Source organism: Lithobates pipiens, unplaced genomic scaffold, assembly GCF_037356315.1.
Source record: "Lithobates pipiens isolate NorthernLeopardFrog02 unplaced genomic scaffold, aLitPip1_a1.2 Scaffold_25, whole genome shotgun sequence".
NCBI lineage: Eukaryota > Metazoa > Chordata > Amphibia > Anura > Ranidae > Lithobates > Lithobates pipiens.
Window position 1 is genome coordinate 221,722,798 of NW_027507787.1, and position 22,817 is coordinate 221,745,614.

General features: G+C 43.2%; 1 protein-coding gene across 1 annotated transcript in view; it reads left to right on the top strand.

Annotated features, from left to right (window-relative positions):
* The window catches only part of CPXM2 (carboxypeptidase X, M14 family member 2), a 249,462-nt gene that overhangs the window by 190,000 nt on the left and 36,645 nt on the right, over positions 1–22,817 (top strand). The window contains exon 13 of the mRNA XM_077455573.1: positions 5,859–5,998. Within this exon, the coding sequence (XP_077311699.1) occupies positions 5,859–5,998 (140 nt within the window). The remainder of the gene's footprint in view (positions 1–5,858; positions 5,999–22,817) is intronic.

Genomic DNA, 22,817 nt, shown 5'->3' on the forward strand with positions numbered 1-22,817 from the left:
GTATAGGAGATATTTACTTTAGATGCAACCAGGGACATCACCGAAGCAACGGAATACCTGTGCCATTTCTTCAGAGTCCAGTGCCGTAAATGGCGGCTCCCGCGCACATGCATCATCACGGCTCCGGCAGACCCGGGAGTCCGCAGCCACGAAAGGAAGACAAGGTGAAGATGGAAGCGCGTTCAGGTAAGTTTCACACAATGTTAGGCAAGAAACCGCTTTAGTGTACCAGCATAAATGAATAATATAAACAAAGCAGCAGCTTGAAGTGAGATACACACAATATAGACATGAGATACACACAAAATAGATAGAAAATGAGAGAAGCTGCGCTAAATAGTAATATTTGGGACTATTTAGCGCAGCGTCTCTCATTTTCTACATTTCACATAATGTACTAGTATGAATTTGTACTAGCACATTATAACATTGCCCTGCAGTAAGAAAAAAAAAGCCAGTGGTTTACTACCGCTTTAACTATGGCATCCTGCTGTGTTGGTATGCATTGATAATTGTTGGAAATGTTGTATTTTTGTGCAGTGCATAGTGTTGCTGTACAGCATAACAATGCACTGCAGCACATAGGAATTATCGTATTTATCGGCTTATAACATGCACAGGCATATAACGTGCACATTCATTTTAAGAGGGAAGTTTCAGGGAAAAAATTTAAATTTTAAATAGAGAACTTTGAAGCAAAATAAGGGTCAGTGCCCATTATTAGATTGTAAGCTCTTCTGAGCAGGGCCCTTTTAATCCTCTTGTATTTTATTGTATTGTAACTGTATTGTCTCCTTTTTATATTGTAAAGAGCTGCGTAAATTGCTGGCGCTATATAAATCCTGAATAATAATAATAATAATAATCTGCAGCCTCACCATTGCCATCAATGCAGCCTAATCAATGCCCATCTGCAGCCTCACAAGTGCCATCAATGCAGCCTCACCATTCCCATCAATGCAGCAGCCTCACCATTGCCTTCAGTGCAGCAGCCTCACCATTGCCATCAATTCAGCAGCCTCACCATTGCCTTTAATGCAGCAGCCCCACCATTGCCTTCAATGCAGCAGCCTCACCATTGCCTTTAATGCAGCAGCCCCACCATTGCCTTCAATGCAGCAGCCTCACCATTGCCTTCAGTGCAGCAGCCTCACAATTGCCATCAGTGCAGCCTGATCGATGCCCTTCTGCTGCCTTGAGGGGACAGGGAGGGGGCGGGACGAGTGCCGACAGATTACATACAGTGAGAATCTCCTATGATAGACAGAACAGTGGTCCAATGGTGGCCCAGGAGATGGGACTTCCTATTACAGAGGCGGCCAAGTAAAAAGGAGATTCTCACTGTATGTAATCTGGTGGTGCTCGTCCCGCCCCCCATCCCCTCCGAGGCAGCTTAAATTGAAGTATAGGTATATAACACGCACACGCTATTTGCACCCCATTTTCATGGTAAAAAAGTGAGTGTTATACGCCAATAAATACAGTACATGCAGATGGAGAAAAAAGAATAAAATCAAAAACTGCAATGCATTTTATCAATACATCACATCGCATGTCAACACGCATTCCCAACGCATGACAGCTAGCGCACAATAATGCGTGTATGGGTGTGAAAGAGCCCCAAATTTGCCTTGATAAGAAACACTGGTATTTACTCATTGCATTATTCTTCCTACTGTTACCGGCCTTCCCGAGGGCTCTTCCAGCAATGGGTGGTCATGTGGATAACAATGTACACAGTTAATTCATTCCACACACTACAATGCACAACAAACAAGAAAAATCTAATAAGACAAAGGATCCTTGTATTTTATGGGGCCACCTGTTGAGCCAGCATAAATTAGCTTCATTCTCGAATCCAAGCAAATAACAGACTCAATGGAAACTTCAGTCTATAATCATCCTATTTACATTTAATGGTACATTAAATGGCGGTTATTGAAAACAGCTGTGTGAAAAATCAACAAAGACACAATAAACATACCAACAATCCAACTGGGTTTAATTATATGTCCATTGCATTAGATATCTAGAGTCTCTTTGCTGTACATAGTCCAAAGATGTGTGTTGGAGAAGTGAAAGATTTCCCAAGGATGTTAAAGTGGTTGTAAACCCTTACAACACACTTTGACCTACAGGTAAGCCTAGATTAAGGCTTACCTGTAGGTCCAAGAAATATCTCCTAAACATACACGGTTTAGGAGATATTTGCCGAAAGACAGGCACCGCTGTCTACGGCGCATGTGGCGCGCAGGCGCACTGAGCGTAGCGCCGATATGCCGTGCGTGGCGGCTCACGTGGGCATGCGCGGGAGTGACGCCATCGTGACAGCGGCGGAGCAGCGAGACCCACCGAGAAGATGGACGCTCCGGACTACAGGGGACAGCGGCGACTTCGCTGGCTCCTGTGTCAGGTAAGTGACACATAATGGACTACTATGCGATGCATAGTAGTCCATTATTCTTTACCTTTGCAGGGAATGAAAGAGGGAGTAAACCCATCAGGGTTTACTTCCTCTTTAACAGCAGAATAAAAAGTATATCTAGAATAATCGGCCTGTCCTTCATTTAGCGAGGCTCCATGCACACCGAAGCTCATAAATGGCCCTTTTTGGGAGTTTTAGCGTTTTTTTTTAACAGACCATAAACTCCCCTCTATGTTATCCTAGGTGTCTATGCACACATGGATGTTTTTGGACGTTTATAAGCAGTGGAGTTTATGGGTTGTTTTCTGAATGCCATAAAATCGTGTTCAGGAGTCGTTTTCTGACCACAAAAAACACCAAACGCTCATAAATGCTCAAAAACATGGCTTACCAGCGTTTAACGTTTTTGATCCATTGGAAAAAATAAATAAAAAAACTTGAAAAAACGCTGACGCGGAAAAAAACTAAAAAACGCTATTGGAAAAACGGTAAAAAACATTGAAAGACTTACTGCAAAGCTACTGGTGTTATTATAAAATTATTTTAATGTCCAGTGTGCATTGAGCCAAAAGGGTCTGACATTTTTTGTGTATATTTGTAACCCCTCTACCTGCAATTCCTAAATCCCAATATCACACCTTTTTACCCCTTCGTACTCATGTTATGGTTTGAGACTTTGAGATTTGTGCTTTAAAACTAATTAAAATACCACTGAAATGCTGCTTCCTGCACTCACATTTCAGTGCTCTATGCTGGCAGTGCTGAGTAACAGCCACACCCCTGATTGTATGCTCATTCATAAAAAAGGGGAGTGGGCATGTCATACCAGGTCTGTTACTGAGTGCTGATTAGTGAGTCTTATGCCGCGCACACACGACCGGACTTTTCGAGGGACTAGGTCCGACGGTCTTCCTGACGGACTTTCGGCAGAGTTACGATGGACTTTCCGAATGAACGGACTTGGCCACACACAATCACACCAAAGTCCGATGGATTCGAACGTGATGACGTACGACCGGACTAGAATAAGGAAGCTCATAGCCAGTAGCCAATAGGTGCCCTAGCGTTGTTTTTTGTCCGTCTGACCAGCATACACACGAGCAGATTTCTTGATAGGAACTGGGTCCGGCGGAGTTCCGGTGAAAAAATTTGAAACATGTTCTATTTCTAAAGTCCGACAGATTTTTGGACAGCAAAGGTCCGATGGAGCCCACACACGATCGAATTGTCTGACGTATTCGTTCTGTCAGACCTTTGCTGTCGAAAAGTCTGGTTGTGTGTACGCGGCATAAGGGGTTGACTTACTAAAGACAAACAGACTGTGCACTTTGCAGTTGCTCCAGAGCTTAGTAAATGAGGTAAAACTTCACTTTGCAAAGAATACTCAATCATGTGCAACTAAATTTAAAAAACAGCTTTTTTGTTTACACATGATTGGATGATGCAAGTCAGCAGAACTTCTGCTCATTTCCTAAGCTCTGCATCAACTGCTCTTGCAAAGTGCACAGTCTATTTGCCTATAGTAAATCACCCCCTAATTCTTGCACATTTTGAACTGCCCACCCCAGTGGAGGCTGGTGTTTTTTCTGGGGGGGGGCAGTCAAACAATGCACCCACAGCTACACCCCCGTGGGTCGGTCGGGTCAATCACACCTCCATCTCCCGGTCAGTCGACCCCGGCACGGGCATCGCTTCCCTTCGGGCAACAGGCAGCGGCTTCTCCTGCGTCTCCTCTTGGCGGCCGTGCCTCTCCTCCCTCCTCCTAGCTGTATCAAACTTGAATTGGGTAATGGAACGGACTTTTAAACTGTAAAAACGTCATAAGTCTTAGGCCCCTTTCACACTGGGGCGGTGCGGGCGTGGGCGGTAAAGCAGCGTGATTTTTAGCACCAATTTACTAGCTATTTGGCCACTAGCGGGCGGTTTTAACCCCAGTTAGCGGCCAAAAAAGGGTTAAAACCGCACGCAAAGTATAGCTGCACTGCCCCATTGATTTCAATGGGTAGGAGCGGTGAAGAAGCTGTGTATACACCACTCCTTCACCGCTCCAAAGATGCTGCTAGCAGGACTTTTTTCACCGTCCTGCCAGGGCACTGGTCCAGTGTGAAACCCCTGCGGCTTTCACACTGGAGTGAAAGGAGCCACTTTTTTCAGGCGCTATACAGGCGCTGTTTTGTGCTAATTCTGTAGCGCCTGAAAAACGCCTCAGTGTGAAAGGGGCCTTACTTTCAGGCTGTCAAAAACCAGGAAAATACCCCAAAAAGTTGAGATGAGGTGCTGGACTTGGATCTTTAATACATCAAAATAGAAGATGTTAGTTGGGCTTCGTGACAAAAGCTTGGATGTTCTAGAAAGATGCCAGGGGCCCTCCCAAGGCCTCCAGGGGCCCCCCCAAGACCTCCCAAATTGAGAACTCCACACATAATTTAAATAAAAAGCACCAAACAGTTGTCTCAGGGGTTGAAAAGGTGCATAAAGGACATCCAATGTGTTTTGGGGTTGACAACCCATTGGGGCAATGTTTTCTATTGATATAGAAATTGTAGGTAGTAATATTAGTCATGATAGACATATGCTGAGACTAGCACCCATCCATCCCAACCGATACAAATCTCTGCCCAGAATTTCTAGATTAGTCATTTAGGAGAAATTGTCATGATGATGGGGTACTGTTGGCCTCTGAAAAGCATTGACTATCTTTTATGCCGAGGACACACGACCGAACTTTCCGGCAGAAAAGTTCAGACGGAATCATTCCGTCGGATATTCCGACCGTACGATTTACCATTTGGAGGTGCAAAATTAAAGTCCCATTATGACATGATCTTTTTCGGAATACATAAAGGAGGGGGTGGTGCCTCCTAATGACAAAATATTATCAATTAAACTTGGTTTTCTTGTAACTTTAAAAAAAAAATGTAAGACTTGAATTAGTGTTGCACCAATACCGATATCGGTATCGATACTAAGCATTTGCACAAGTACTTCTACTCGTGCAAATGCTCCGTAAACGTAAAAAACCGGTACCTTTTTCGTCGGTGCGGTTTGATATGATTTGTCATAGAGCCTGGGTTCACACTGAACTGGTGCGGGAAACCGGATGTGATTCAGAAAGGAATTGCACCGCATTCTTGTTCAAATCACATGCGATTCTTTGCAGTGCGATTAGAGCCCATTCATTTTGTAACGGCTCAAATTGCACGAAAAAAAAAAATATGTATCAAATATTTATAATTGGTATCGTTAAGTACTTGAGGAAAAGTATCGGTACTTGTACTCTCTTTGAGAAAAATGGTATCTGTGTATCCCGAACTAGAATCCAAGTATCTTTCTGTAATGGACACCACTCTTCTCTGTTAGTTTTACTGTCTTATTTCTGTTTTTGTATATTTTTTTTTTGTATTTTATGCATGTTCTTTATTGCCGCCTTTAGGTATCAATGACTTCAGCTACCTCCACACCAACTGCTTTGAGATTTCCATATATCTGGACTGTGACAAGTACCCACATGAGAATGAATTGGCTGAACAGTGGGAAAATAACAGAGAATCTCTGATTGTCTTCATGGAGCAGGTAACTATATAACCTCCTGAAGAGTGTGATAACCACAGCATCTGGTGCCTTATATACGGAATGTGTAGCTAGAATGCTGGCATATGGTGTCAATAAATACACAGTATAACGCCAACCTCTGATACCTGTGAAAAGTTAATGCCAAGTTCTCATACTGGTAAATGTATGGAAAATGTAAGAAAGGAGGACCCTCTCCTTGCCAACATCCAAATAATAGAAAAATGGTTGGAGAAAGTAGAATATACAGTGGTACCTTGGATTACGAGCATAATTTGTTCCATAAGAATGCTTGTAATCTAAAGCACTCGTATATCAAAGGGAAATAATGGAAACTCAGATAATCCATTCCCCAGCCACTGCTTGTCTATGTAGCACCGCATGTGGCCAGAGGTGTGGGGGGGCGCGGGAAACACTCGGAGATGCTCAGAGACACTCGGCAATGGAGTGTTTCCGAGTGTCCCTGAGTGTCTCCGAGAGTCACCCTTGCCCCGGCACCTCTGGCCAAATGCCGTACTGCACACTCCACTCCAGTGGCTTGAATCCTGTTCGTCTTGCAAGACAGGATTTAAAAAAAAAAAAAGCTTGTATTGCGAACCGGTCGTCAACAATGTTACTCGCAATCTGAGGTTCTGCTGTACTTTCTCCAAAAATAGCGGACTCTGTGGGCGCAACATGAGGCAGTATGTGTAAAAAAATACAATCTTTATTACAATTGTTGTTAAAACAACACACATAATAAAATCATTACAACACCCTCTACTCAACAGTAGGTCAACAGGTACAGAATTACAGACATGGAGGCATGTGGGGGACACTCCAGTCATAGAAGACGTATAGAAGGCCACCAATATAGAAGACAATGGGGGTGATTTACTAAAGGCAAATCCACTTTGTACTACAAGTACACTTGGAAGTGCTGTCGCTGTAGATCTGAGGGGAAGATCTGAAATGAGGGGAAGCTCTGCTGATTTTATTATCCAATCATGTGCAAGCAAAAATTCTGTTTTTTTATTTATTTTGCTTGCATGTCCCCCTCAGATCTACAGTGACTTCATTTCCAAGTGCACTTTCAGTGAAAAGTGGATTTGCCTTTAGTAAATAAACCTCAATATGTGTAGATATCAGGGATTTTTTTCTCGGAGAATAGATGCAGGAACTCCCCTCCGTTTGAGTCACCCCTTGTCTCTGCCCCCTACCCGCCTCTGACCACCGTCCCATGAGTCCACCCCCTACCCACCTACTACTGCTGCCCTTTTAGAGAATACGGAACCAAGTATCATTTTGTGGTGCTAAATCATTTGTATGGAACATGTTGATGATAAAAAGAAAAGCAGTAAAATAGATCCGCTGCAGCCAGCAACAATAGAATCCCAGCAATAGATCCCCACACAACAATAGACTCCCCAGCAACAATGGATGGACTCCACCCCAACAACAATAGATTCCCTGCAGTAAAAGTGAACAAAATATCACACCCAGTAACAAAATATACACCCAAGCAACATTAGACCCCCCCAGCAGCAACAACAGATCTCCTAGCAGCCAGCATCAATAGATCCTCCAGCAGCTAGGAAAAATATGTCTTTCCCTCAACAGTAGATCCCTTCCAGTAACATAAGACCCCCTCCCAGCAATAATAGATTCCTCATCAGCAACAATAGACCCTCACACAAACTCAGATCCCCACCAGTGACAATAGATCCCCCAGCAGCCAACATCAATAGACCCTCCAGCACAGCCCACACCCCATGCTATTACACACATTCAGTGCTGGAGGTGCCAGAACTGCGTTCCCCCACGTTCCCGCTGAAAAAAAGCCCTGGTAGATATCAAAAACCAAGTCCATAACTCCTCCATGCACTGATCGCTGTATACATGCCAATGGTCCCAAAAATGTATCAAAAGTGTCCGATGTTTCCGACATAATGTCGCATTCCCGATAAAATCGCAGATTGCCGAAATTACTCGTAAAAAAAAAAAAAATATTAAAATGCTATAAATCTATCCCCTATTTTGTAGACACTATAACTTTTGTGCAAACCAATCAATATACCGTATTTTTCGGACTATAAGGCGCACGTAAAAGCCTAAATTTTCTCACAAAATCGACCGTGCGCCTTATAATCCGGTGCGCCTTATATATGACCTGTTGACATCGCTGGAGTTCTTTGGTTAATGCACCCGGAATGATGGCAAGCACCGAATTAGTTTTCTTCACTTGGGCTTTAACAGTATCTGTCAGATGGGCGCGCATGGAGTCACAGATCAATAGGGATGGAGATTCGTGGAAAAAGCCACCCGGTCTCTTACCGTAAACCGACGTACCGTAAACCTCTCTCAGGTTGTTCTACTGCGTGACTGATAGCGATGAGTTTGAAATCCGCTTCGTAAGCATGTCTCTTAACAGAAGCCATTTTTGGGGCAGCGGGTATACCGTAGAAAATGAACGAATGAATGCGCACACCTCCTGACTAAGATGGCCGTAATGCCCAATCCAAGCAGTGCAGCTTCGTGGGCATTACGGCCATCTTAGTCAGGAGGTGTGCGCATTCATTCGTTCATTTTCTACGGTATACCCGCTGCCCCAAAAATGGCTCCTGTTAAGAGACATGCTTATGATGCGGATTTCAAACTGAAGGCTATCAGTCATGCAGTAGAGCATGGAAATAGAGTAGCTGCGAGAGAATTCAACATTAATGAATCAATGGTACGGAAGTGGAGGAAGCAAGAAGATGCCCTGCGCCAGGTAAAGAAGACCAAACTGAGTTTCCGAGGAAACAAAGCAAGATGGCCACAGTTGGAGGACAAAATTGAACAGTGGGTTATTGAACAGAGAACCGCAGGTAGAAGTGTCTCTACTGTCTCTATTCGACTCAAAGCAACAGCGATCGCACGCGACATGGAGATCAACGACTTTCGAGGAGGTCCCTCTTGGTGCTTCCGTTTCATGAAAAGGCGGAATCTCTCTATCCGCACAAGAACCACTATGTCACAGCAACTGCCAAAGGATTACGAAGAAAAGCTGGCCATTTTCCATACCTACTGCAAGAACAAGATCAATGAACAGAAGATCCGACCAGAGCACATCACCAACATGGACGAGGTCCCCCTTACCTTTGATATCCCTGTAAACCGTACTGTCGAGAGAACAGGGACCAGTACGGTATCTATACGCACTACAGGAAACGAGAAGTCATCCTTCACTGTAGTTCTCGGTTGCCAGGCTAATGGCCAGAAACTACCACCCATGGTAATTTTCAAGAGGAAGACTCTGCCAAAAGAAAAGTTTCCGGTTGGCATCATCATCAAGGCTAACCCGAAGGGCTGGATGGACGAGGAGAAGATGAGTGAGTGGCTGAGAGAGGTTTACGTCAAGAGACCGGGTGGCTTTTTCCACGAATCTCCATCCCTATTGGTCTGTGACTCCATGCGCGCCCATCTGACAGATACTGTCAAAGCCCAAGTGAAGAAAACTAATTTGGTGCTTGCCATCATTCCGGGTGGATTAACCAAAGAACTGCAGCCACTAGATATAGGTGTCAACAGGTCATTTAAAGTTAAATTGCGAGCTGCGTGGGAGCATTGGATGACAGAAGGCGAACACACATTCACCAACACAGGGAGGCAACGCCGGGCGAGTTACGCCACTATCTGCCAGTGGATCGTGGATGCCTGGGCGAAGGTATCAGTCACCAGTGTAATCCGAGCTTTCAAGAAGTCCGGAATTATCACTGAACAGCTAAGTACCGGTACCGATGACAGCAACGAGACTGACTCGGATACTGATGAGAATGATGAGAGGGATACGGGCGTGCTTGATGCCGAAATTGCCCAATTGTTAAACTCAGACACTGAAGATGAAGAATTTGATGGATTTGCGGGAGAAGAATAAAGTGAAAAAGTGAGTGTCTGGTTTTGTACGGTATTCACCGGTAACTGAACAGTGTTAAGAGTTATTGAAGAATAAAGTGAAAAAGTGAGTGTCTGATTTTGTATTTAATTGAACAGTGTTAAAAGTTATTGTTATAGACCATTTTATGGTTATTGCTAAAGAGTTGAATAAAATTTGACTTACAGTACCGCATCCGAGTTGTGTTTCATTAAATGCGCCTTATAATCCAGTGCGCCTTATAGTCCGATGCGCCTTATATATGGAAATATCCATTATATCAGCCGGTCGTTGCTAGTGCGCCTTATAATCCGGTGCGCCTTATCGTCCGAAAAATACGGTACGCTTATTGCGATTTTTATTACCAAAAATATGTAGAAGAGAACGTATCGGCCTAAACTGAGGAAAAATTATCTTTTTTAAGAAAAAATTGGGGCTATTTATTACAGTAAAAAATAAATTATTTAATGTAACAGAGAAACTCAAAAGTATATCCCATTAAACAAATTTGGTATGTTTTTAATGCTAGCAGAATAAGTGTTTTTCACCCAATATTGCTGCCAAATATTTCTTATATAAGTTAGAAAATGAAGTATTTGAGTAGATGGGGAATGGAAAAAGGGATAAAGGATAAATGAATAAATAAATAAATAATAATAATAATAATAATAATAATAATAATAATAATAATAAATTATGGAAGAGCCCTGGGGCCATCAAAAAAAAATAATTCAGAATTCTGAGTTTTAAAGTCAGAATTCTGAGATTCAAAGTCAGAATTCTGACTTTCAAACTCAGAATTCTGAATTTTTTTTTTTGATGGCCCCAGGGCTCTTCCATAATAAATAGATAACTAACAAGTATGGAGTTAAAAAAAAAATAGACAATGGGAAATCTTACACAAACCACCAGAGAATTCTTATTCTAGTTTCCTGCCACTGGAAAAAATGGATTACAGCTGGCTTAGAATGGCATATGTTTTTTGGCAAATGAAAATTGGGAAAAGGCTTTATAAAGTGCTGAAATTATCTGGGAAATAGATTTTGCTGTGTTATTTTCACCTTGGATGTGGCAAAAGTCAGCAGAGAGACAGCCAAGAGTAAGGAATATAAAACACTGGAGTTCACATTAGGCAAAAAAATCACTACGAAAGTTTGCAGATATGTACAGTGCCTTGAAAAAGTATTCATACCCCTTGAGATTTTCCACATTTTGTCATGTTACAACCAAAAACGTAAATGTATTTTATTGGGATTTTATGTGATAGATCAACACAAAGCGGCTCATAATTGTGAAGTGAAAGGAAAATGATAAATGATTTTAAATTTTTTTATACAAATAAATATGTGAAAAGTGTGGGGGGTACATTTGTATTCAGCCCCCCGGAGTCAATACTTTGTAGAACCACCTTTCACTGCAATTATAGCTAAGTCTTTTTGGGAATGTCTCTACCAGCTTTGCACATCTGGAGAGTGAAATTTTTGCCCATTCTTTTTTGCAAAATAGCTAAAGCTCTGTCAGATTGGATGGAGAGCGTCCGTGAACAGCAATTTGTAAGTCTTGCCACAGATTTTCAATTGGATTTAGGTCTGAACTTGGACTGGGCCATTCTAACACATGAATATGCTTTGATCTAAACCAATCCATTGTAGCTCTGGCTGTATGTTTGGGGTCGTTGTCCTGCTGGAAAGTGAACCTCCGCCCCAGTCTTGAGTCTTTTGCAGGCTCTAACATGTTTTCTTCTAAGATTGCCCTGCATTTGGCTCCATCCATCTTCCCATCAACTCTGATCAGCTTCTGTGTCTCTGCTGAAGAAAAGCATCCCCGCAACATGTTTCCACCACCATGTTTCACGGTGGGGATGGTGTGTTCAGAGTGATGTGCAGTGTTAGTTTTCCACCACATGTAGCGTTTTGCTTTTAGGCCAAAAAGTAAAGTGTTGGTCTCATCTGACCAGAGCACCTTCTTCCAAATGTTTGCTGTGTCCCCCACATGGCTTCTCACAAACTGCAAATGGGACTTCTTCTCCCACCTGAGCTGTGGATCTTTGCAGCTCCTCCAGAGTTACCATGGACCTCTTGGCTGCTTCTCTGATGAATGCTCTCCTTGCCCGGCCTGTCCGTTTAGGTGGACGGCCATGTCTTGGTAGGTTTGTAGTTGTGCCATATTCTTTCCATTTTAGGATGATGGATTGAACAGTGCTCTGTGAGATGTTCAAAGCTTGGGATATTTTTTTTTTTTTTTTTTTTTTTTCACAATCAAAAAGGTTTTTATTGAAAATATATGCAGGTTTACAATTAGCATGAAATTATAGATGTTGTCAACAATGGTATGTATACAAGCATTGGTACAATTAGGTAGCATGTATGTTGTAACCATTTATCTCAATTGGAACAGAAGATAAAACCAAATCATATAGATAAGATAGAAACTAGTGATACCATAGGATAGGATATGTATTTGGGGAAGGGTGGAAGAGGGTACAGGGTAAAGGGAATTGGAGGCCAAGGGGGGATGCCATCGCACTAGGGTTCAATTCTTTAGGTTAGGTGTGTGTCTAATAGGAGTATATATAACTCAATCAGTCTGTTTTCTCCTTTCTATTTCCTTTTCCTTCATAGAGAAATGGGGAAGGGAAATTCAACCAGTAAGTAATTGGTAATCGGAAGAGAGGGTAAAAGCCAGCCAAGGCTGCCAGGTTTTGTTAAAGGATGTGCTGTTCTCTTTTTTCATTGCCACTATTTCCTCCATCTTGAAAATGTATTGCACTCTGTTTAACCAGTCCTTGACTCCTGGGACTGTGGTGGTTTTCCAGTAGATAGGTATGAGTGTTTTCGCAGCAACGAGTAGGTGTCTAGAGAGTGATTTTTTGTACCGAATTAGGGTAGTCGGGACTAAATTGATCAGGCATGTGGCTGCGTTTAATTCGAGATTAGTTTCCGTTATATGTTTTATCCATGTCTTAATTTCATCCCAGTAGGTGCTGATGAGGGGACATTCCCACCAAATATGTATAAATGAGCCTATACAAGTTTTACATCTCCAACATTTATCCGAGGTAGGGCGGGACCATCTCCCAGCATTCTGTGGTGTCATATACCATTGAGTGAGGACCTTATAGGAAATCTCTTGGTATTTGGTGCTTAACGAGCATTTGTGTGTCAAAGTACACACCTTTTCCCATTCTTTTTCAGAGATTTTCATTTTAAGGTCATGTTCCCACTTCATTTTGTGTTTATTGTTATCCGCATGTGGCGTACAAATTAGCCATGAGTAGGCAAGGGACGTGGTGTGGGCTACTGGCGATCTTTTTAAGCATATGGATTCCAGTTGCGTCAACGGGAGTTTAAATTTGGATTTGTGCTTACTGTTTACCACAAAGTCCCGTAATTGCATATAAAACCAAATGCCAGAAAATGTCCCGCCCACCTCGGAGCTAAGTGCGTCAAATGTTTTAATTTTCGAGTTTCTCATGCAGTGGTGAATGAGAAGGTCATATGGCAGTTTGTGATGCATACCCGGCGTGAAATCAGGGTTATTGGCAAGCGGTGTCAGTGGGCCCGGGATGGATGCTATTTTGTATAGACTCGCTATTTTGTGCCAAATATTGATTGTGTTTTCGATCAGTGGGTGTCCTATCTGCTTGTCCTTTTTGGAGTGCATGGACCATGGGTAGTATAGCGTTTTATGTAAGGTTAGGTTGCTTTCTAATTGGACCCAATCTTTATTGTGGCCATGGCAGTGCCAGTCTATGAGTCTGGTGATATGTGCAGCCTGAAAGTATTTCTTAAAATCAGGAAGACCCATACCCCCCTTACTTTTGGGAAGCGTTAGTAAAGTGAAATTGATTCTGGGTTTTCTGTCTGCCCAGAGGAAGCTTCTCTGTGCTTTAAGAAGAGTGCTAAAAAAGGTTTCCGGAATTTTTATGGGTAGAGCATTGAATAGGTACAGTAGTCTAGGCAGTATCGTCATCTTCAAAATAGACGCCCTGCCAAACAATGAGAATTTTTTCGGTTGCCACCTCAGCAGGTCTTTCGTTATTGTGTACAATAGAGGCTTAAAGTTGGAGTTGTATAAAGCATCGATGTTGCTAGTTAAGTTTATTCCTAAGTATTTGAGTGTGGTCTGTTCCCATTTATAAGGGTAGTTGTCTTTCAGTCTCTTAAGTTGATCAGGTGGGAGGGTAAGGTTGAGTGCTTCAGATTTTGATTGGTTCACTTTAAAATTAGAAATAAACCCAAAGGTTTGAAACACTTTTTGAAGGTTTGGTAAGGATATATGTGGGTTGGTGATGAAGAGTAAAAGTTCATCCGCATATGCGGCTATTTTGTATTCACGATCTTTTACTATGAAGCCCTGAATATCTCTGTGTAAATTGATTGTTCTTATTAGGGGTTCTAAGGTGAGGATGAAGAGGAGTGGTGATAGAGGACATCCTTGGCGTGTTCCATTGTGGATCGAGATGGGGTCAGAGAGTATATTATTTACTTTAATTTGGGCCTGGGGATTTCGATAGAGGGCCGAGATCCATGATAGCATGTTTTCCCTTAGTCCAATATGGGCACAGGTGTCCATCATGTAACCCCAGGAGACCCTATCGAAAGCCTTTTCTGCGTCAGTGAAAAGCAATATTCCAGCTGTTTTAGAGGTTTGAGCAAAGTGGATCAGATTCAATGCCTTAGTAGTGTTGTCACGAGCTTCCCTACCTGGCATGAAACCCACTTGTTCCGGGCCTATGATCTTTGCCAGAAGGGGTTTTAATCTATTGGCAAGTATTTTGGCCAGGATCTTGAGATCAACATTTAGGAGTGAAATGGGTCTGAAGTTTGCGCAGTCAGAATGGTCCTTGTTCGGTTTGGGGATCACAGCTATGTGTGCCATTAGGAATGAATTGGAGTTGTTTCTGTGTTTTGCTAGAAAGTTAAAAGCAGACTGGAGAGGTTTCAAGAGGGAGATTGTGTAAGTCTTATAGTATTGTGATGTAAAACCATCGGGGCCAGGGCTCTTTAATGTTTTTAAATCTAATATTGCGTCTGAGATTTCTGATATAGTTATAGGGTCATCCAGTCTGTGTGCGTCCTCACTTGCCAGGGAAGGTAGATTGCTGTTTCCCAAAAAGTCTTTGATTGCTTCTTGTTTTGTGTGAGTTATGTGGGATGGTTTGTGTTGGGCCGGCAGATCGTATAGTTTGGCATAATAATTGTGAAACAGGTCTGCCATTTCTTTAGACTTATATTTCAGAGTCCCCTCTTTGTCCCTTATGGCGTGTATATGACTTGATAGTGTTGCTTCTTTCAGGGCCTTAGCTAGTTGTTTCCCACTCTTGTCTCCTTGTTCGTAGAAAATATTTTTTTTGAAAAACAGGGATCTTTTAATTTTGAGATCTAGTAAAAGGCGTAGTGCCTTTCTGCATTCGGTCAGTTGCTCTTCTACCCGGAGAGAGTGAGATTGTTTATGTTGTAATTCCAAGTTAGCAATTTGCTGGGATAGTTTTGTGATTTCTCCCTCTCTTTCCCTTTTCTTCCTGGCGCCCCACTTTATCAGTTCACCCCTCACCACTGATTTGTGGGCTTCCCAGTTGTTTAGTGGGTTTGTATCATTGTCAGTGTTGTTGTGGAAGTATGCACTAATCGTGTTGTGGATGTCATCTCTCACTATTTGGTCAGTGAGGAGTGTAGGGTTGAGTCTCCAATTAAACGCAGGTTTGCTGTGTGCACCCAGTTCTATTGAGATAGCTGTGGGTGCATGGTCAGAGAGGGCAATAATGCCTATCTCGGCTGCAAGTAAATTGCCCAGGTCCCTTTGTGAGACGAAGATCATGTCAATTCTTGAGTACCGTTTGTGAGGTGCGGAAAAAAAAGTAAAGTCCTTCTCTGATGGATGGACGGATCTCCATGCAGAGACTGCAATAGTGATTTCATTCGTGTGAGAAGCCTGTAACTGACGTGGGTGTGTCCAGAAGAGGTATCCCTGAGGGGGGAAAGAGGAATGTTAAAGTCCCCTCCCAGAAGAACACACCCCTCTGCAAACCATTTAAGTTCTTCAATTATTTTGCTACAGAATGGCACATGGGATGTATTCGGGAAGTACACGTTAGCAAGTGTTATAGGGGATCCCTCCCATGTGCCCTTCAGAAACAAATATCTTCCCTCAGGGTCAGTAAGTTGGTGCTTCAGGTCAAAGGGCGCGTCTTTGTTCAAAAGGATGGACACTCCCTTTGTTTTAGCATGGGGGTTGGTAGAGTGGTAGACTTTTGTGTATACGTTGTCAGTGAGTTTAGGAATACTCTTATCTTTGAAGTGGGTCTCTTGTAGAAATACCACTAAGGGGCGTACTTTTTTAAGTTCTCTAAACAATTTAGACCATTTTTCAGGAGTATTCAGACCATTTACATTATGTGAGATAAGAGTTGGTGTTTTCCCTAAGAAAGCATATGCCATCCTGTCTTTTAATCTAGGATGGGCAGGTTCTGGAGAAGCTGCGTGTGTGAACGGTGTTCACAAAAGATGTTAGTGACACAGAGTGTGTTAGGATACGATGCTTTGGGTTTGAGAAGGAAATTGCGAACGTGCGTGGGGGTAAGAGAGGGGGGGGGGTGGGAGTGGGGAGGAGGGGGAGTTAGGTTAGGGGGTAAGGAGGAAAAAAGACGTAAGTGGTTAGGGTATAAGAAGAGGAGTACCCACCAGCCACCAGTTGGTGGTGGGTCAGTTTGGGAGATAATTAACGTGCGTATGTGTTAGTACTTTCCCTTTGGGGGAGAGTGGGAGGTGATCAACAAACAGTCTAGCAACGACTGTTTCTTTGGACTGTGCTATGGCAGTGATGAAGGTGACCAGTGGAGGAGACCTGTACAGCTTTCGGTTATCTGTAGGTAAGGTATCTGAGACCATCTATTAGCAACTATTATAAGCTACAGTAGACTTGAGTAGTGGGGGGAGAGAGGGGAAGGGGATGTGCGAGTTGCCATTAACCAGTTCGCGGAAGAGATTAACATTATAAACACAGTATAAACCATTCAAAAGGAACTATGGCCTGGGCGCCAGGCTGTATAACAAATACTAGCTTAAAAAAACTTATAAACTTTTAACCCATATCCTGAGCATTTGACTTTCACCTCTCTGTATTGCATACTGAGGACCAGATGCCTCCGTGTACCCTGTGGGCATTTTAATCCCTGTGCAAGGACAGTGAGTTTCCCACATCAAGTAGGGGAGCCACAAGATCATTGATAGGTGTGTCTATTTCCACAGTAAGGCACAGTGTGGTGTCCTTCCCATATAAGGTCCAGCCCGTTCTCACAGTCCCAAAGCAAGGTAAGTCTAAGCGGGTTAGGGAGGAGGAACTTCGCTGATGGTTGCCTGGGTTATGCATAAAGAAGGTGCAGTCAAGATATATTAAATAGTGCCCTTAGGGTCAACCAGTCACTGCTCCCTGCCATAAGTCGTTAGGGTATGCCTTCCCCCTTGTTATGTTGGGGGGGGGGGAAATATAAAGCGGTGACTCTTGCAATGCTACTCACGGTTCTGCAGTCAAAAGAGAGACACCATCTCAGAGGACATGGGGGAAAGTCACACGTGCAAGTGGCGACATGTAAGACGCTTAACTCTTTTGCCATTTTCAGAACCTAAATAAAAGATAAAAGTTAAAGCATAATAAAATAGAAGTGAACAGCGTTGCCGCAGGGTATTATAGTCTCTCCACTGAATGTGTAGATCAAACAATGGTTAGGGAAGAGAAGAAAAAAAAAAGAAAAAAAAAAAAGAAAAAAAAAAAAAAGGGGGGGGGGAAAGGGGGCCCCAGATAGGCAGGTCGTATCATTTGCCGGTGTGGATTTCAGAGAGCAGCCTTGGCTTGTGAACTTTTAGCTCTTAGGGTTGTTGGCTCCCCTGTTGCGAAAAAATAGTCACAGCCGCCGGATGGGATAATGGGTGAGTCGCTCAAAAAATAGAACAAAACAAGGTGGGTTGCGCCATATCAAAGTTCCATACCAGGAAACTGGATAGTAACTTGCTTCAAGCCAAAATGTGTATCGTAGAAATTGTAGCCACTTCAGTAGCCTCTTGGGTCCCTTGCCTTCGGGCTCCTGGCACTTTTAGAGGATGCTGGGGATTCAAAGTTGTGTCTGTCAGTGCTTCTGCGGTGCTTGCCTAGCTGATAAGGCGATTGCGCGTGAGGAGGTCCCGCCGTGAATTGTGGATTGTTGATTGCCGGTGGTGTGAGGAATTCAGCATACCAGTCCGGGAGTTCCAGCGGTGTAATTTGTAGTTCCTCACAGAATTTTTTGAGGTCATCAGGGACTTTTAGCATATGTTGTTTTCCCAGGAAGTTTGCTTGTAGTGCGAATGGGAATTTCCATCTGTAGTTGATTCCTTTTTGCTTCAGTACTTCTAAAAGTGGACGTAGAGCTCTTCTATTTTTAAGTGTGATGGGTGAAAGGTCTTGGAAAAGTTGAATCGTGGCTTCTTCATGCACTATCCTTTCCTTCATCCGTGCTTTTTGGAGAATGTCTTCCTTCAAGCTGAAGTTAGTTAGGCAGCAGATGATGTCCCTTGGGGGGGATTCCGTCCTGCGCTCTGGGTCTGAGAGCCCTATGTGCCCTGTCAAATTCGATGGGGGATTGTTCCGGCCGTTCGATTAGAGTATTAAAGATAGCGGTTAGGGCTGGTCTAATTTGGTCTGGGGATACCGTTTCAGGCACTCCTCTGATCCTGATATTGTTCTGTCTACCACGGTTGTCCAGGTCTTCAATCTGCCTGTTCATATCGATCAAATGTTGGGAGTGCGATTTTGTGATATCGTCCAGTCTGACCAGTGCTCTGTCCCTCCTTTTCCCAGCTCTGTCTGAGATTGCCATTTGCTCAGTTAGTCTCATTAGCTCGGTTTTTATATCTGTGATTGCTGCAGCAAAAGAGCTTTTGATATCAGCGGCAATGTCCGCCATAGCTGCGTAGGTAAGAAGTTGGTCGTTTTTACCGCTTCCTGCGGCTGAGTCTTCAGATGCTGATAGGGAGACTTCGTCATCTTCCATATCTTCGACAATACTGTTTCTCTGTGACAGTGCCATTTTGGAGCTTTTACTCCCTCCACAATATTTAAACTTGCTAAGGTTTGCTGGCGAGCTCTTTTTTTTCTTCTGGGGTGTTCCCAGAGAACGGAGATTATGGCTGTGTGTGCTTCACCTTGATTGCGTGGACATATTCGGCTATCAGGTCTGTTTTCAGTGCACAGGCCCCTCTGGTCACCAGGATTTTTCTACATTACAGGCATGTGTGTTGCTCACCAGGCCACTGCCCCTGTGATAGAGTTTGCCAGTTCTTGGGTAGAAGAACTGTATTACTAGTGGGGTATGCACCAGTGCTGGGGTTATGCTAGGGTAGGATTAGGTGGTTATAGTCCAAACAGAGTTAGTGTTAGGTGGGGAGACTCAGGGTGTGCTTGGAGTAGCAAGATGGCCGCCGTCTCCAGTGAGTAGGCCGGAGCCTCAGGCTTTCCTTACTCTGGTGGCCGTGTAGCTGTGTTCCGCTTGATTTAATTCCTATGCCCCCAGTATCTGCTCCCCAGAACAGTATAGAGTGTATGCGCCCACTAAGTCCACCTCGAGAGGGGGGGGGGGGGGGGCGCGTTTATACTCACTGCAGCCTGGTGATGATGTAGGCCGGTTCCAGGGCCTGGATGGCCGCTCCGGGAGTCCGCTGGACGCTGTGCCCTGTCGTTCCAGCCGCAATGTCTCCGGGTGAGCGGCGGTGCTTGCTTGCCCGCCGAGCGCGCTCTCTCTTTACTACAGTGGCGCTACGGCAGAGGCTGACGTGGGCCGGTGACCTCGTAGGCCGCAATATGGCGCCGGGTGCTCCGCGATGCGGCCTGTGTGGGTATGCCGCTACGGGTAGATATGTCCCGTCAGATGGCCTCCGGGGGACAGTTCCGTGGTCCCCGGGCTCAACACAAGTCCGGTGTCTTATTATCCCCGATTTTAAGGGGTGGATGGCGGTGGATGGCGGTGGATTTCACCCGTCCTGTACGGAGCTCGGCCACCGCACGTCCTTCTCGCTCCTCGTCCGGACACGCCCCCCCATTTTTTTTATAACCTAACCCTGCTTTATACTTCTTCACAACTTTATCCCTGACCTGTCTGGTGTGTTCCTTGGTCTTCATGATGCTGTTTGATCACTAAGGTTCTCTAACAAACCTCTGTGGGCTTTACAGAAAAGCTGTATTTTTACTGAGATTACATTTAACACAGATGGACTCTACTTACTATTTAGGTGACTTCTGAAGGCAAATGATTCCACGAGATTTTAGTTAGGGGTATCAGAGTAAAGGGGGCTTAATACAAATGCACGCCACACTTTTTGTAAAAAAAAAAAAAGAAAACCATTTATCATTTTCCTTCCACTTTACAATTATGTGCCACTTTGTGTTGGTCTATCACATAAAATCCCAATAAAATACATTTACGTTTTTGATTGTAACATGACGAAATTTTGAAAATTTCAAGAGGTATGAATACTTTTTCACTGCACTATATGTGAAAGTTTCCTTTTTAAAATAGATCAGTTTATTGTTAATAAAAAATAACCTTACGAATATTTGGAAAATACCTGATTTATGTGTATATTTGTAATTATACACTCTATAGCCAAAAGTGTCTAACCCTCCAAATTATTGAGAGTTCAGATGTTTCTAATGATGAGTACTGATGATGCTACAGCATAGAAAGACATTTTAGACTTTTAGACTTTTAACTGTGCGCTTCCAACCTTGAGGCAGAAATTTAGGAAAAAGTTATTTTCCATGGTTTGGTTTTATGTGGCGGAACTCAAGTGACCTGTACAGAGAATAACCTCAACTTTACTGAACACCTTTGTTATGAATTGGAACTCCAATTGTGAGCCAAGTCTTAAATCCAAACCTCACAAATCTCTTTTGGCTGAATAGACACAGCTTTTAAAACACCAGCATATGGCTGTATATTTCAGGTGAATATGATAGAATCCATTATAAGAATGATCAAGCCTGACTATCCAGGATGGGGAAAGATCTGGGGGTCCTAGTAGATGACAGACTGAGCGATAGCATGCAATGCCAAACTGCAGCAAGCCAAGCAAGCAGACTATTAGCATACATTAAAAAGGGACTTTACTTCAGAGATAAAACTATAATCCTGACACTATTTACAACTCTGGTTCAGCCGCATCTGAAGTACTCTGTCCAGGTCACCATTCAAAGCCCTTGTACACACGGTCGGACATTCCGACAACAAAATCTGTCTGATTTTGTCCTACGGATTTTGTCCGAAACGTGTGTTGCATACACACGGTCGGACAAAAGATCGTTCGTAACGTGATGACGTTATTTAGTTACGACGGGACTACGTTCAGGCCAGTAGCCAATAGCTTTGGTCTAGGAAATTGATATGAGCATGCGTGGCACTTTGTCCGATCGGAATTCTCTACAAACGATCTGACTTTGTCCGATCGGATCATGTTGTCGGAAAATTTTATAGCCCAGCTCTAAAACTTTGTTGGTCGGACATTCCGACGGAAACAGTCCGATGTAGCCCACACACGGTTGGATTATCCGACAACGTGGTCCGATCGGACATTTTCTGTCAGAATGTCAGACCGTGTGTACAAGGGCTTAAAGGATGTGCTGGACCTGGAGAAAGTCCAGAGAAGGGCAACAAAATTAGTAAGGTAACTGGAGAACCTCCATTATGAGGAACAACAAGCACTAAACATATTCTCCCTGGAGTAGACTTGAGAGGTGATATGATAGCGATATACAAATATCTCAATGGTGATCCCAGCATAGGTAGGAAACTATTGAGTCTCAGGGAGTGTAAGGAGACATGGGGCCACACAATGAGAAGGGATGAGAAGCGGTTTAACCTAAAAGTGGATGTGAACCGATTCATGAAATTTGACCTAGGCACATATACGTGTAGTGTTTACTTAGCTCTCTCCAAAGCCCCGTGTCTTTCTGCTGTTTCATTCCTCTGTTATCAGCATGATAACTTCTGAGATGGGAGATAAAAACAGCCTGAAATTTTTTGTCAAGGTGGGTGCTATAAATAGATTAGCAGAGCGCTTGTCTTGTCACAGCGCAGCTCTGAAAGTATCTTCGTTCCTCAGCCTATGTGGAGAAGGGGGTGTGTGCCTTTCCTCCAATCAGCTGTCACACAATGTATGCCAAGAATTAACTCCTACTGCTGAGTGAGCAAATAAAAATTCTACCACAATGGTAGAATTCTAAAGAATATATAAAGCTGAAGACAGCAGATATACATGTAAAACAAGTAGGGAGATTTATTTCATCTCTCTGTATCATCTGAGGCGGTTCACTTCACTGGGTATAGGAGAGGTTTTACATCCACTTTAAGCTGCGCAGGGGGTTTTTGACTGTCAGGAACTCTTTTCCACAATCGGTGGTGTCAGCGGGGAGTATTGATAGATTTAACTGCTTCAGCCCCGAAAAATTTTACCCCATTCCTGACCAAAGCACTTTTTGCGATTCTGCACTGCGTTGCTTTAACTGACAATTGCGTGGTCGTGCGACGTTGCACCCAAACATAATTGACGTCCTTTTTTTCCCCACAAATAGAGCTTTCTATTGTTGGTATTTGATCAACTCAGCGTTTTTTATTCTTCGCAATATAAACAAAAAAAGAGCGACAATTTTGAGAAAAACTCAATTTTTTTTACTTTTTTGCTATAATAAATATCCCCCAAAATATATATAAAAAACATTTTTTCCCCCTCAGTTTAGGCCAATATGTATTCTTTTACATATTTTTTGGTAATAAAAATTGCAATAAGTGTATATTGATTGGTTTGCACAAAAGTTATAGCATCTATAAAATAGGGGAAAGATTTATGGCATTTTTATTATTATTTTATTTATTTTTTTACTAATAATGGCAGTGATCAGCGA